Below are 16,828 nucleotides of genomic sequence, written 5' to 3'. Positions count from 1 at the left end.
GGGTTAAAAAAAAAAAAAAAAGAATAGGCTAAACCTTTCTTCCTGTAGCATTTCCAGTGTTTTTTCACAGCTCTGGTTCCAAAGAGCTCATGTGCTGTGTCTGTGCCTGAGTTTTGCTGTGGGTTTTGGAGAATAATAAATAACAAGAACAGAGTGGGCAGAGACCAGGCCTGCAGCCACAAAGTCTTTGGCAGCTCTGTGGGGTGAAAGGTCTGTGATGGAGCAGAGCTTTGAGCAGGAACAGTTCTGCATCCAGTTGTTAAATTCCAATTGGTGTTTGAAATGTCTTTGTTTTATCTTTGCTTTTTTTGCCGTTTTGTTTTTTTTAAATTAATACATTCTGGGTGTTTCTAGTTGCTTGTACTTCAACTTGTTCACATTTAATTGAAAGGAGCGTCTGGGAGAGAGAAAAAAGCACTGTTTGATCTTCCTGGTGGTCATTGCCAGAGGATCATGGAATAGTTTGGAGTTGGAAGGGTCTTTTTAAAGGTCATCCAGTCCAACCCTCCTGTCATGGGCAGGGACACCTTCCCAGGCTGCTGCAGCCCCAGTGTCCAGCCTGGCCTGGGGCACTGCAGGGATGCAGGGGCAGCCCCAGCTGCTCTGGCAATTCCAGCCCAACCAGGAATTCCTCATGGCCAAGATCCCATCCATGGCTGCCCTCTGGCACTGGCAGCCATTCCCTGTGTGCTGTCCCTGCAGGCCTTGTCCCCAGTCCCTCTGCAGCGACCCTGGAGCCCCTGCAGGCCCTGCAATGTGCTGGAAGCTCTCCCTGGAGCCTTCCCTTCTCCAGGTCAGCACCCCTAGCTCTCCCAGGCTGGCTCCAGAGCAGGATCCTTCCTCTCTTCACTCTCACCTGCTGCTCTGGGTTCAGATGTGTGACCATGTGAACCATGGGCTTGGTTTGAGCCAGAGGTGCAGAGCTTGGGATCACACTGCAGGAAGAAAGCAGCCTCTTGATTGATTGATTGAGCCTGAGGTTGGTGTAAACTGGCACCCATTTATTTGGATTATTTATAAATTGGCACCATGCTTGGGCCATTTGTTTCTTGATCTTTCTCTACCTTAGCAGTGGTGCTGCTCCTCTGGTCAGTGCCCAGCTCCCTGTGCCTTTCCTCAAGCCCTCTGCTGGATCTTTTGACATTTCTTCAGCTTCTTGGAAAAATTTCAAAGTAAAAAAATCTGGTGAGGAGTTGAAACCATGGGAGTCATCTGTCACCCAGCAGCCTTTCCAGGGCTCAGCCCCAGTCAGATGAAACAGCCTTTGGGTTTTAATTTTGATCCAAGGATCTGGAGTGGTGGATGGCACAGAGTGGCTGTAGATCTTCCAAGATGCTTTTAATTCTGTTTGCCTTGAAGACACTTACTTCACATAAGTGTTTAAATATATTTATTAAATGTTTCACCCAGTCTTTAACAGAGCCATGCTTTTGTTGTTGCTGGGTGTTATCTGTAAATTAAGAAATGTTGCTTAATGAACCTACTTAAAACAAGCAGAGTCTCTCTTGCTTCCCCATCCCCTGTCGCTTAGCAACAGGATTTCTCCCTGTGCAATCCCTGTTACTTCAGGACCATATCTGCAATATCCTCTCTAATTCTTCTCACTTTACCCTTCTAGAAGCCTTGCTGGAAGATTTGAGGAACTTCATCAACCCCTTGACAGACGTAATAAAGCAGAAAAAGATAAAATCAAACGATCAGTCACTTGGGCAGTGTAAACTTTGCTGAATTCATCAGCAGTCTCTTAAGCTTGATAGTGTTTGTAATGAAAATTCCTCTCCTGTGAAGAAAATAGCAAGGAAAACCAGCTGGGGGGGGAAACTGAGGGGGTTTTAGCTCATTGAAACACATTCATGGGATTTGTAGGGATGTTGTACCTTCTCATTTATGAATATCTTTGGTTGCACCAGACTTCCTGTGGCAGTCCTATTTTCTGGAAAAATCCTCTTCGCCCAGGATTCTTCTCCTGGGAAGCTGAGCAGCCTCAGAGGAAAAGGAAAACAATATTATCTCCTTTGCTTCTCCTGTGTTTTGCTGCTTTGGAATGTGGTTGGAGATTGTTTATCCAACAGGTGATTGTTTCATTGGTTTCATGGGAATTGTTTTGACTCTTTGGCCAATCAGGTCCAGGCTGTGTCAGGACTCTGGAAAGAGTCACGAGTTTTCATTATTATCTTTTAGCTTTCTGTCTGTATCCTTTCTGTATTCTTTAGTATAGTTTAGTATAGCATTCTTTAATATAATATAGTATCATAAAGTAATAAATTAGCCTTCTGAGAACATGGAGTCAGACTCATCATTCCTTCCTGCCACGGGGCACCCTGCAAATACAATAACTTCCTCTGTGTCCTAACATGGAATTTTCACCATGAATTGTTCCTAAATCAATCCAGTGAGCAGACTGCTGTGTTTATGTCCAGGGAAGCCCTCAAGCAAACAGAAACATCCACTGCTTCCCCTCTAAATCCAAGTGTTTCTGGCTTCCTTGTTCATCCTTGGTTCCTCCATGTTCTGGGAGTTCTGTGGAGCCAGAGAAGCTCCCGTGCTGCTTCAGGGTGCTGATGTTGGGTTCTTGCTAAAACGTGGGATTAAAATCTCTTCCAGTGCGAGACGCGAGCCTGCTGGAAATCAAAGAGGACACAGAGCTGGATCCAGAGGAGAACAGTGCTGTCTTCATGGGGATCCTCATCAAGGGGCTGGCCAAGCTGAAGAAGATCCCAGAAACAGTGAAAGCCATCCAGGATCGCTTGGAACAGGAGCTCAAGCAGATTGTCAAGCGCTCCACCACTCAGGTGGCTGACAATGGCTACCAGAGAGGGGAGAACCTTTCCCAGGAAAATCAGCCTAGGTAAGGAGATTTTAACTCCCAGCCCCTGATTGCTGAAAGAAAAAAAAAAATTAAAAAAAAAAAAAAAGTCCTAATTGATAATATGAGTTGAAATGAGAAAATTCAGCTCGATGATTTCGAGTGTAGCAGAGTCCAATTAAGCTGATGCAGGTGCAAAGCTTTGAAATCATGTATGGAACTAATTCCATCACAAATGTATGGCCAAGTCTCTAATTGTTTTGCAGCTCCATTTACATTAACAGCAAGGTGTGGAAGCCAGCTGGGCACTGTGTTTGTGCTGCTCCACAGAATTCACTGGAAGTGGCCTCTGGAACAAAAGGATTCCAGCAGGAATCTCTTCCAGCTGAAATATTCATCTCCACACTGTCGTGATCATTTTCCAAAGGGAATTAATGGCAGAAAAGTAAAGTGTGTATCTTCATTATGTGCAATATTTGTACTGGAAAATCACTCCCAAGGAAAACATCAGCTTGATAAAAACTCCTTTCTTAATTCCTCTCATTAGCACTGCTGGGGAAACAATTGTGTTTTGAAGACTTTGTAGAGTTACAGTGCTGATAACTCAGTGAAAATGAGCTTTTTTTAGATGGGTCACAAGGCAGAATTTTAGTTTCTGATGCCAGGAGTGTAACATATTCTTGATACTTGTTTTATGAACCAGTCTGGAGAGGTTGTGTGGCTCCTGGTTGTCTGCTGGAATTGATAAATTGGATCAGATCATATATCAATGCCATTAACCTGCCCAGAGGGTTGAGTGAGGCACACAAAGGTTTAATGGGTTTTGGCATCTGTTGGAGAGGGTGAGCCTTTAAGATGCTCTTGCAAAGTGCCCTGCATTCTTGTGGAGTACAGACATAATTAGAACTGGTTCTAAACCTAAATCACGCCTGAAGTTTACAGCAAGCAGGTGAATTCATTCATACTGAAAAGGATAAATTACAGTATGGAAGGGTGTCCCCACCCCTTAAATTAGCTTCACTTTTAAATCAAAGCTCAGAGACTTTCCTGCTGTCAGGGGAAAGTAAACCTGAGCAACAAGGCCCTGCTGCTTCACCAGAGCTCTGTAAGAGCCCAAATTTGAGCTCAATGCAGTGCCCAGAACTGCTGAACTGTTCATTAGGCTGTCAGATGATCCCTGAAGTCCCTTCCAACCCAAACCATTCTGTGACCAAGGATGAGGCTGATGATCTGCTTGGGGAAATTGTGGTGTAATTCCTTTTGAGACCCCATGGAGCAATGATTTAGAGTATCTCTTGTTGTACAAGACAGAAATGATTTGTAGAACCTGGCCAGAAAAGCTGCAGATCTGATAACAGCCACTGCTGATCTCATTCTTGGTACTTTTTAAATTTGACTCTCTTTCCCTTCCTTCCTTCTTTATTAAGCTTTTCCGTGTAGCTTTGTGCTGCCATCTTTTACATTTGTGTATAAAAATATGGTTAATTACTCCCAGATTTTTAAACTGCAGATTTTTTTTGGCTTGTGATGACTCTTTGGGTGCTCTCTCAGATCCTCAGAGCTTCAGGAAGGGCAGGAACAGGTTCCAAGTAGCTCCTTGTCCCTGGGGGAAGATAACTTTGGAAGCTCTGCCTGAATCTCACCACATTCTAGCTCAGCTCAGCTTTAAGTGGACAATTTTAAAGTCTAGATAAATTCTCTAACATTTTTAGATCTCTGTGCTTGAAAGAAGATTATGGAGAAAAGCTTAACTGTAGGAATTGCCACTGCCTTATCCTTAATTAATGGCTCATTAGGCACACAGTCACATTTAGGAATCCTTATCTGGAGTTCTGGGGGACAGAGTGGCCCAGAAGAGGCTGTGCTGTGCACCTTGGGGTGCTGCTGCACACACCTGTGGGGCTCTCCTGAATTTTGGAAGAGTTTGCACTTAAAATAACAATGTGGATGGATGCCTACTTGAGGGGCAGATTTATGGGACATTTCGGTAAGGAAACATTACAAATCCAGTCCATGGAGAGATGGGAGATTGACACTTTTGCTCCTAAATCCTCATGCTTGGATTCCATGGGCTTTTCCCTACACACCCATATTGCATTGTGACTTTTGCCCTCCTCTCCAGGCTTTGTAATAAACACAGGAATTATGTCCAGGCCACCCCTCTGACCAGGCACAGCCTGCAATGCCTGAATTGTCACTAATGTCCTCTCTCAGGTGGCAGCAGTCCCTGGGCATCACTTCACTCCCTCTATTGCCTGGACCATGGAAGTCCCTTCTGGCTGTGTGTCATTGTCCCCAAAACATTTCCCCTCTCTCTAGCTGCAGAGGTGCCTGGGACAAATTTTCCTGTCACTGCATGTCCCTGTTCAGCTCAGGGCACTCCCTGCTCCAGCCCCATCCAGGCCCGGCCATCTGATGCAATTTGCAATATTTATTAATATTTATATTTGCAATATTTATTAATGCAATTTGGTGGGTTTTGTCTCATTGCCTGGGTCTCTTGTGGGTCACCTTCTTTCAAAAATGACCTGGCAGATTTATAGGACTTCTAGGGAAAAAGGAAATAAGGTAAGAGGTGCTGGCTTAGCTGAAAACAGGGAGATGTGAGAATACATATTCTGAAGTATGAAGAAAAGGGATCCATACACAATTTACTGAGTATTGTTTGAATCAAGCTATCTTGATTCCAGGGGCTCTTTATTTTTGTGGCTCTGTTATTTTTTTTGTTACAGGTGTTGTGGCTCAGGGCCAAAGGTAACCTTCATAAAAATAATTAGGGAAATGTCAGCTTTAAAAAAAAAAAAGTGAAATTCTGAAGATTTTGAGAAAAAACAGTTTTTATTGGAAAGCCAGCACTTCTTATCAGAGCTAAGATGTAAAGATTTCAATATCCAGATGTGATTAGAAAGTAAGCCCAATGATTTCTATGGTTCCAGCCTTTCTGTAGTGAGTGTTTTGTCCCTTATAATAGAAGCTCTTAACACTTCAGAGGGAAGTGGCCAGAATCCTGCTGTAATACTTGGCCTCAAAACGTGGTAAAGATTTATAATCATTAAAATAAAAATTAAGAGAAGTTGAGTCGAGAAGTTTGAGTTGAGAAATTAATTCAGAGGGGTGGAGCCAGGCTGGGAGAGCTGGGGGTGCTCACCTGGAAAAGGGAAGGCTCCAGGCAGAGCTTCCAGCACATTGCAGGGCCTGCAGGGCTCCAGGGTCGCTGCAGAGGGACTGGGGACAAGGCCTGCAGGGACAGCACACAGGGAATGGCTGCCAGTGCCAGAGGGCAGCCATGGATGGGATCTTGGCCATGAGGAATTCCTGCCTGGGCTGGAATTGCCAGAGCAGCTGGGGCTGCCCCTGCATCCCTGCAGTGTCCAAGGAAGAATTGGGGCAGCCTGGGGTGGTGGCCAGGGATGATCCTGAGGGTGTCCCCAGTCCCAGTCCCTGCTCCTGTGAGCACTGAAGCAGAGGCAGCAGCTCCTGCCCTGCCCTGCCCTGCCCTGGGGCTCGCAGCTTCTGCTGGGCAGACTCAGAGCATGTGGTGGCTCCAAAGCTGCTGCAGGAAACGAGATGGAGCCTGTCTGTCAGAGCCACAAGTGCCTAACATATGGATTTGGGAAGTGTTATCTTCACATTTTGGTGGGGTTATGTGGGGACTGGAGTTGCTCATTAAGCGGTGAGGAGTTCCAGCATGATTTTGCTGTTCTCCACCAGTAAAAAGTGTGATGGTGCTGTGTTGTATTTGCAGGGTGCTCTGTGGCAGGAATGATGCATTTAACTCCATGTTTTTAGAAGGTTAATTTATTATTTTATGACATGTTATTATATTAAAGAATATTAAACTATACTATACTAAAGAATACAGAAAGGATACAGACAGAAGGCTAAAAGATAATAATGAAAACTCGTGATTCTCTCCAGAGCCCTGACACAGCTTGGCCCCAATTGGCCATTGAATTAAAACAACTCACAGCAGAAACCAATGAAACAATCACCTGTTGGATAAACAATCTCCAACCACATTCCAAAGCAGCAAAACACAGGAGAAGCAAAGGAGATAATATTGTTTTCCTTTTTCTCTGAGGCTTCTCAGCTCCCCAGGAGAAGAATCCTGGGCAAAGGGATTTTCCAGAAAATATGACTGCCACAGTGCTGCCTCATCACAAACTGTTCAGCACTTTGCAAAGGTGCTTTAATTATGATAATTAGGCTGTAAGGAACCATGGGGGCAGGTACAATGCAGTGCATTTGGATGATGTTATAGCTCTAACAAATAGGAGTAAAACAATATAAGCTATATAGCAGTACAATAGGAGTAAAATCATGGCAAGTGATGAGCATTGATAGTTTAGCTTTCTGCTATTTCCTGTCATTTGAAACCTGCCATAATTATTTAATAACTCAAAAAGAATTCCTTTTATGCTGGTCGTGTGGCTAAGTCAGTTTTTGTTGTCATATTTTTTTCTGGGGGAAGAGCAGGTTGTTTCCCTCCCTGCCTGAGGTCTCACAGTGGGCTCAAATATTATGTTAGTCCAGTTGAATTACTGTGGAGATATTAATGGGTTTGTCTTCCCTATAGCCCTAAACAGGACACTTTTAAAGTGAGCAATGCTGATATAGGGAAGGGAATGGGGAGAAAAATCCTCAGGAATGTTCAGATACCAAACCTGAGCTGAAGTGAGTCCCTGTCACATTCATATTTTCTGGAAAAATCCTTTCACCCAGGGTTCTTCTCCTGGGAAGCTGAGAAGCCTCAGAGAAAAAGGAAAACAATATTATCTCATTTGCTTCTCCTGTGTTTTGCAGCTTTGGAATGTGGTTGGAGATTGTTTACCCACAGGTGATTGTTCCATTGGTTTCATGGGAATTGTTTTCACTTAATGACCAATCAGTGCCAGGCTGTGTCAGGACTCTGGAAGGAGTCACGAGTTTTCATTATTATCTTTTAGCCTTCTGTCTGTATCTTTTCTGTATTCTTTTGTTCAGTTTAGTATTCTTTAATATAATGTAGATCATAAAATAATAAATTAGCTTTCTGAGAACATGGAGTCAGATTCATCATTCCCTCCTGCCACGGGGGCACCCCACAAATAGAATAAGCCCCCTGAGCCCACAGAGAGGTGACCTCAGCATGTCACAAAACAGGACATGAAACCACAGTGCCCTGTCCCCCTGCCCTGCTGCGAGCCTGTGGAACGTTCCAGAGGCTGAGCAGAGCTGTTTCTGTGCTTGCCAGGTTGCTGCTGGAGCTGCTGGAGCTGCTCTTTGACAAGTTCAACGCCGTGGCCGCCGCGCACGCCGTGGTGCTGGGCCACCTGCAGCAGACTGTGGCCTCCCCCTGCAGCCAGCACGACGGGGACATCAAGCTCTATGACATGGTGGATGTGTGGGTGAAGATCCAGGATGTCCTGCAGGTAAGAACACCTCAGGTGGGCATGTTTTCAGCTTGCAGCTATAACTGATACAAAATAATACAAAAAAAACCCCCATAAAATACCAAAAAAAAAGCAAAAACCCTTCAGAACCATGCCAGAGAATACCTGTCGTGCTCAACACTCAGCAGTGCTGGAATTTATCTTTAGGCTTTTTTTTTGGTAAGTGGCCACATTTACAACAGACTGTAAAACTCCAAAGAGCTTAAATATCAGCAAAAAAAAAAAACAAACCCGTGGATTCATCCTTATGGTGTTTGGAAAGGTTGATTCCTTTTGCCTACCAAGTGATTTATCAGCAGCTTTCAAAGTGACATTTTTGTTCTGTGTTACCATGTCATGCCTGTCTTATAAAGTGTCACAGCTCTAATGGCTTGTCTTCTGCTGTCATTATGGCTGGGTTTAGGCAGCTCAGACACTTGCTGCCGGCGTGTTTGCAGCAAATTCTTATTTGATTCTTCCTCTTAACTGCAAGAGACTAAAGCTGTGCCTTGCTTAGGCTTTATTCAGGTGCTGTGCCTCTCACCCAGGGATCTGAGGCTCTCTCCAGCAGCAGAGCTCTCATCTGTCACATCTCTGTTCTCCATTCTTGCTGTGTTGTATGTTTTGTGTTACACTAAACACGTCTTTAGTATTTTTTTTTCATTTATTTATTTGGAGATTAGCTTTATACACAGTGCACAGATGTGGAACTTCACCTGCCATGTGACAGAGGAGGTTGTGGCATTCACATTTTCTGGAAAAATCCCTTTACCCAGGATTTTTCTCCTGGGAGGCTGAGAAGCCTCAGAGAAAAAGGAAAACAATATTATCTGATTTACTTTTCTTGTGTTTTGCTTTTTTGGAATGTGTTTAGAAATTGTTTAGTAACAGGTGATTGTTTCATTAGATTTTTGATGTGAATGTTTTGATTCAATGGCTGATGAGTATTAAGTTGTGTCAGGGCTCTGGAAAGAGAGCCACGAGTTTTCATTATTTTTTTAGCCTTTTATAAGTATCTTTTCTGTATTCTTTAATATAGTTTAGTATAGCATTTTTAATACAATATAATATCAGAAAAACATAAATTAGCCTTCTGAGAACATGGAGTCAGATTCATCATTCCTTCCTGCCACAGGAATCCCCACGAATACAATAGGAGGTCGAAGAAGTGAGCCTGGCATTATTTACAGGAGGTGGAAGGATTTATGTTGGTCATTCCAGCTCTGAGCTGCTGATGGAAAATGCTCTCTGCCTCCTGCCCTAACTCACTTTTTCAGTTTTGGGCTGGTTTGTAGCTGTTGCTCTGCAGGATTGTTTGACTGTGCAGTGATGCAGTTTTTTTTTTTTCCTTACCCAAATATCCCAATGACTTTAAATACTTGGAGATGACAAATGCAAGGTGTGGGCCTTCAGTCCCCTTCACTGACTCCTTACCCACATATTTGTCTTTCTGGAGGAATTATTATCAAAGGAATCTCTGTCACTTTTCCCTATGCCACAAACTTGCAGCTCCTTTCACAGAATTCACAGAATGAACAGGTTGGGAGAGACCTTCAAGATCATGAAGTCCAACCCAACAGCTCAGCCAGACCCTGGCACCCAGTGCCACATCCAGGCTTTGGTGACACAGCCAGGGATGGTGGCTGCAGCACCTCCCCGGGCAGCCATCCCAGAGCTTTCTCCCCTTTCTGGAAAAGCTTTTTCCTGCTCTCCCCCCTGAATTTCCCTTGGCACAGCTTGAGATACTGTTCTTGAAAAAATCTGCTTGGAAATGTCCAGCCAGAGATTCATGAGGGGTTTTTTGAACAACAGAAAATGTCACACAACTGAAGTGGGAATAAATAAGGGAAGAATAAAAGAATAAAAGGGAAGAATTGAATTTAAGGATGTTTGGGATGAGGAATCTGCAGCCATCCTCCTGTGATCCATGAGGCCCAGAAAAACTTTGAGCTTGCAGCTCTGCAGATTTTGCTCCAGAAAGACAAAACCTTGGAGTAAGAACACTCCTGAGAGTGTTCCTCTGGTGTAGCAGACCATCAAGGCTGGATATTCCTGTCCTCTGTGGGAGTTTGGATGGGCTCAGCCCTGGTGTGTGGTGAAATTTGGAGTGATGTCTATTGGCTGTTCCTGAACAGCACTGTTGGAACTCAAAGCCTGTGGAGGTGTGAGCACTGAAAGTGCTTTGTGTGCTGGGCAGACAACGTCTGACCAAGATCTCTGAGAAAAGTGTGCCGAGAAAAACAAAGCCAACCCCCTTGGAAAGGTTTCATTGTTCTTGGGTGCCAGGGGGAGTCAGAAAAGCTTCCAGAAGAGCTTTTACATTGCATAAAAGCAGCACTTCAAGATCCATAATCTCTTGCTGGTTTAAGGTAAGAGATGAGCATTGACTGGCGTGAAAGGGAGGAAATGCTGCATTTCTTTGTTCAAAATCTTGTTGGTGTTTGTACTTTAGTTCCACTGGAGTGGCTTAAAATATTTTTACCTCAGAGTGTAAGAAAACCTTTGATCCCAAAGCCTAAATTATCTCTAACCTGCTTTTCTGTGTAAGGATAATTTTTGGAGGGGAGATCTTATATTTGCAGCAGAGGGAGCAGAAAACTCAGTTTTAAAAGTGTTTAAAGCTGTTGGGGGAGGCTGAAAACTTGGAGGAAGTTGCTCAGGGAAGTGATAGAATTCCTTGAAATCCCAATGAATGGAATTTAATCAGCTCAGCAGAACAATCTCACATGAGTGGAATTGACAGGGATAATGTTCTGTACGTGTGCATTGTGCATCTCTGCCTGTGAAATTCAGGAAGATTCATGTTACAGCAGGGTTATCTCTCCATGTCTTCACATGGACACAAATAAATAACAGGAAGTAACTGGAGCTCGTGGTGGGCTGCAAATTGGGGTTCATGGGGGAGGAGTTCTTTTCTGCAGCTCATTTTTGGAGCTGGATTTCTGAGAGCTCCCTAATAACTGCACCAGGCACTCTGGTGTAGTGTGAGAGGTGGCTCAGTGCTGAGCAGTGCTGAGGTACAAAACATGCAGATATGAAATATTTTTGACCTTCTTTGAGAATGGAGGAGTAACACAGAAGACAGAGTGACCTTTTCCAGTTGGTAGGCGAGAGCTAGAAAAGAAACAAACAAACAAAAGCAGTTTGTCAAAATATTAGAGCAGCCTTGTTCAGGAAAACACCATTTGAAGTTATTTCCTTGTCTCACAGCCAGCGTAGCCCTTGGTCATGTTGTTTCATCAGTGGGAGAAGGGGGGAAATTTGTTGAAATTTTAATTTAAAGTTTGGCATTTTGTGTGGAGCTAATTGAGCTCTTCATGCAGGAGTGGGTGGAACATCCTCCTGAAGAGCCTCGTTAGTGCAGGACCAGGACCTTGGCTGGGGAGAGCTGGGAGCCATGTGCTGGTGTCAGTGCTCGTGTCAGGATGAAGAGTGAGGGAACTCTGAGGGTTCCTGGGACAATTCAATGTCTGTGCTGGGTCATACAGGACTGCTGGAATGAGTCCCTCTGCTCTGGAGCCAGCCTGGGAGAGCTGGGAATGTTCCCCTGGAGAAGGGAAGGCTCCAGGGAGAGCTTCCAGCACATTGCAGGGCCTGCAGGGGCTCCAGGGTCGCTGCAGAGGGACTGGGGACAAGGCCTGCAGGGACAGCACCCAGGGAATGGCTGCCAGTGCCAGAGGGCAGCCATGGATGGGATCTTGGCCATGAGGAATTCCTGGCTGGGCTGGAATTGCCAGAGCAGCTGGGGCTGCCCCTGCATCCCTGCAGTGTCCAAGGAAGGATTGGAGCACTCTGGGATAGGGGAGGTGTCCCTGGAATGAGCTTTGGGGTCCCTTCCCACCCAAACTGCTCTGGGATTCTGGGATTTGGGACACTCAGAATCCATCCCGAGGGATTTTGATGGGAAATGGGGATGGAAAAGAGAGGAGAAGGGAAGGGAGGCCCTTCATGGATTCCTGAGATTCCAAGTGAAGGCCCTGGGTCCAGGAATGTCTTGGAGAGGAGATGGATGCAATGTCAGGCTGGGAGAGCTGGGAATGTTCCCCTGGAGAAGGGAAGGCTCCAGGGAGAGCTTCCAGCACATTGCAGGGCCTGCAGGGGCTCCAGGAGAGCTGCAGAGGGACTGGGGACAAGGCCTGCAGGGACAGGAGCCAGGGAATGGTGCAGGACCCTGCTGCAGGAGAAGCCACCCGTGACTTGTCCTGTTGGTGACATGACCAGTTAACAGTTCAGGCTGGAGCTGTTTGCCTCCAAGGAAGACATCTTCTCTCCTTTCTTAGTGGTGAATTTGTAGTTGATGATTCTCAATTTTTTGGGGTCTATATTTTTCTCCCTCCCACAGAAGAGAGGGAAAATCACACGCATTTTCTCTGGGACATAAATCTTTAGCAGGCTCTCTGGTGGGCTGTCTGCTGAGAAGACACTGACAGCTAATATGTTCCTTTTCTGGGGGTTTTTCTGTCTAATGCTTTCCTGTGTTTTCCAAAATTGGTGTCATTTAGCAGCCCAAACATTGCTGAAACCATAAGGAAACTGGGGAGGGAGGAACTGAAGCCTCCTCTCTGCCCACACACTCCTGTTGTGCTACTGCAGAGCTGGGGATAGCAGACACTGAGCCTTGAGAAACCTCTCTTAAGGATGCTCCACCATCCTCATATCCTTCCTTATCCAAAGGAATGGCATTTGAGGGAGGGAGCAGGGAAATGGGATCATTTTGTGCCTCACATCTGGGCCTGGTGCTGGGCAGTGCAGTGATCTTGCAGAAAAGCTGCACTGAAATTGCATTTCCTGGGTCACACTTGGCCAGGAGTCCTGGGAGAACACGTGGAGATGAATTTCAGGGCTCTGCTGCGGGAACCTGAGTCCCTGTCTGGATTTTAAGGGAATTAATGGCTTAAAATGCTGGTCCCCATGGGCAGCCAGGTGAGCAGGGGAATGTCTGTGCAGTTCAGCTGATGCCTTGAGAAGGCTGAGAACAGAGGCTGGACAGAGATACAGAATAAAGCAGGGATTTATTCAAATGGATCCACCTTGGGCAGCACAAGAGCCCAGCCAGGGCTGCAGCCAAGAGGAACCCAAATGGTCCCAAAATGCACGAGCGCTCCCGGGGTCTCTCCCTTGGCTCAGCTCTGCTCCATTTGCCCCTTGCAGTTCATTGTCCCGTTCCAGCTTTAGCCCAGGCACTCCCACCCTGCTTGTTTGTCTCTCTGCAGCCCACGCTGTTTGTGCTCCTGGGCTGAGCTTTGGCTCATTTGTTGTGGTATTTGCTGGGTCCCCAGGATGAATGAGGAAATGGTGAATCTGACTCCATGTTCCCAGAAGGCTCATTTTTATTTTATGATATTATATTAAAGAATACTATATTAAAACTATACTAAAGAATACAGAAAGGATACAGACGGACAGCTACAAAGAATGATAATGAAAACTTGTCATTCTTTCCAGAGTCCTGACACAGCTTGGCACTGATTGGTCATTAAGTCAAAACAATTCACATGAAACCAATGGAACAATCTCCAACCACATTCCAAAGCAGCAAAACACAGGAGAAGCAAATCAGATAATATTGCTTTCCTTTTTCTCTGAGGCTTCTCAGCTTCCCAGGAGAGAAATCGTGGCGAAGGAATTTTTCAGAAAATATGAGTGCGACATTTTGTCCTTGGATCCCAACTAGAGAAGGAATTGTTTTGTCTCCCTGCTCTGTGCAGAGAGCTCACCATCCCATAATATGAAGCTCAGAGCCACACACTGAAGCAGCACAGAATGTGAAAAATATAAAAGCTAAACCCTGAGGTATCACAGCAACCTCAGTTACTCGGGAAAGGTGTGCAGAGGTTTCAGCTCCATCCCAGCCTCTGCCAGCTGTGCTGCCATCCCACTGCTTCCTTTCCCCAGCCCAGGATGTTCTCCTTGCTCTGGCAGGATTCTCCTGTCAGGAATCTGGTTTGAAGGGGTCGATTTGGCCAAGGTTTGCTGCTGGCTGCTTTTCCTGCTCGCTCAGGTCCCTGAACTGTGGCAGGGCTGGCACAGCAGCAGGTGAGGGAGGGAAGGCACCGTGGAAAAAGGAAGGGAAAAGGTATTTTTTCTGGCAAGGGAAGGGTTCTTCTATCAGCTGAAGCTCCTCCCTGGAGCTGCTCATGGAAAACCCAAGTGGTTTTTGCTGGGTGGCTCAGCACAGGTCTGAACCCTTGCATTTAAAAGCTGAACGAGCTGTTAGTGCCACAGTTGGTGCTCAGAAAGTCAAATCAGCTCTTTGCATGAGAGCTGTTAATGTGCCATAAATCTTGGCTGGAATGCCAGAGCAATATCTGAAATTGCTGCTGCCTTTGGGAAGTTCACCAGGTGATGTTTTGAACCCAAAGCAGTTATTTTCCACAAAGTGGCTCCACAGATATTTAATGGCTTTGTGGTCGTCCTCCAAATAACGGGCCTGACAATCTTTGTGGTTCTTTTCAAATGGTCTGAGGTGTGTGGAACTGCTGCCCTTGGACTCCTGGCTGGTTTGGCTCATTAATGCTCATCTCCTTGAGAGAATGTTGGTCATAAAAGGGATTTGTCTGCAGCTTTAAAAAACAAACACAGCTTCACTCAGTCTCTAGCAGGAGACAGTGAGGAGGGAGAGTTCCGTTCCTCAGAATGCTGATATTTAAAAATGGAATTTAAATAATTAGAGTAGGTCACTTGACACTTTTCCCTCCCCCCTGTTATTTGACATGAGCTCAGCACATGCAGGAATAAATCCAGCAGGGTGTTACAGTGTTTGCTGCAAATATGTGCTGCTAAGAACATGAGAATTTCTGGGGAAGTTTATGGCCCAGGAAGAGTTTCATCTTTCTGGATCAAGAAAAGGACAAGCTGATTTTGCAGGAAGGCATTTCTTTACATTTAGACCTTGCCAAGAAGGTTTCTAATGTCCTGTCTCCCCTCTCTATTAAAATGTTTTTTAGATTTACTCCAATTTGCCTAAAATTCAAATTTTTGCAATTTCAAACAGCAAATAAATTGGTATTTTTGTTAAGCTCTTAAGAAGAATGCAATTGGAATTTGGGACGGTGGAAACGGCCTTGATAAAGGTGAAAAAACATGTCAAGTTTTAGGAAGTGCAGAGAGATTCCATGGAATCACTGGAAGGGCACAGGAGATGGAAATGGCGTCCTAACCTTTTAAAAACAAAGAATTTGAAGTAGAAATGCCTCAGATTGATGTGTTTTCTCTTTGACTGGATGATCCTGGCTGAGCTGTGTTCCAGACTAACTGAATGATGTGGTAACAGGTACCTGGACGAGGTCCAGAGCTGAGCTGGCTGCAGACACTGGATTCTTTTCTTTCCCAGGGATGGCCCTTGTTGACCAAGCTGTGCCATATTTGATTTAATATTCTGTTAGCAGGGTGACAAAGCAGAATTCTTCTCCCCTTCTCCTGCATTAACACCTTTTGTTTGGACACTTTTTATCCTGGAGCTGTTGATCCAATGCATTTCATAAACACCAACATTTATGCTGAAGTTCAAAGAAATCAAGCCCAGAATAAAAATGACTTGTTTGAATAATGCACAGTCACTTGTGCAGCTCATTGCAGAGGAGGTCAATGGGCTTTGGGGAGATTTTAAGAAATAGTAACTCCTTTTATGAAATATTTGCAGATTATGAGCAAGGAAAAAAATTATCATCTTTGTTCCATGCTGTAGAGCACCAAGCTGCTCTGAACTTCATTTGAGGGGGATTTTCCTTTTAATTGTTCATCACATTTAGTTATCTTTTAGTTTTAAGTGGGTTTTAGAGTTTATGCCTAAATATTCATGTAACTCAACCCATGTGAGTTAAAAGCAACTGCAGCTCTGCTGAAGGTGCTGAAAAAGGTGCCCAAATTCTTGGAGAGAGAAATAATTTCAAAAAGCTGTTTGGTGGAGTTGTGAAAGTCAGAGTCAGCTCTGCTGGGTGTTAGGCTGAGAGGAAAGGGTTGGGAATGCAGGATAGGGAATGACACATTCCCTACTTTGATATTTGGCAGTTGGCACAAAACCTGTGCCTTGTGAACCCTGGGCCATCATTAAATTCTTTCTAATTGATGCAACATGAGAACACAGAATTTTTTCCAGCTTTTTTTTTCCCAATGATGCCACTTGGAAGCTTTTTATCCTCAAGTTGGAAGATCCTCTGACAAGGACTAAGAGGGGTGTGAAGTGACCATCACACCTGATGTGACTCTGTGATTCCAACAGGAATGTGAGTTTTGGAAATAAAGGATGCAGAATTCCCAGCCTGTACAGGGCTTGTTAGGCTTCACCTTCTTGGAGATGATAAAAATTGGGATGATGTGGAAAAAAATATGGAAATTCTGCTGCAGATTTGAACTATATCTTTCATTTACACCATTTTTGAACCATTTTGTCAGCTCTGATGTGGATTTTTTCCCCTCTGTTTTGTGTCAGTGTCTGCTGCACTTCACCCCTGCTGTCAGTTGGAATTAGGAGGGTGCTACAAGGAGTTCATCAGCATTTGTGAACATGTTTTATAGGACTATAAACCTCTCTTTCGATATGCTGAGCTCATACTCTGTCCCTGTGTGAGTGCCTTTAAAGGCAATGACTTTTTCTGATGCCCTGTGAAGG

The 16,828-nt window shown here is 44.8% G+C and overlaps 1 protein-coding gene across 1 annotated transcript in view; it reads left to right on the top strand.

The window, feature by feature from the left end:
- The window catches only part of EXOC4 (exocyst complex component 4), a 317,262-nt gene that overhangs the window by 50,298 nt on the left and 250,136 nt on the right, over positions 1-16,828 (top strand). The window contains 2 exon segments of the mRNA XM_038153051.1: positions 2,605-2,848; positions 8,040-8,217. Of these exon segments, the coding sequence (XP_038008979.1) occupies positions 2,605-2,848; positions 8,040-8,217 (422 nt within the window).

Source organism: Motacilla alba, chromosome 1A (genome assembly GCF_015832195.1).
Source record: "Motacilla alba alba isolate MOTALB_02 chromosome 1A, Motacilla_alba_V1.0_pri, whole genome shotgun sequence".
Classification (NCBI taxonomy): Eukaryota; Metazoa; Chordata; class Aves; order Passeriformes; family Motacillidae; genus Motacilla; species Motacilla alba.
The sequence above is the reverse complement of the archived record's forward strand: the minus strand, read 5'-3'. Positions and strand labels throughout refer to the sequence as shown.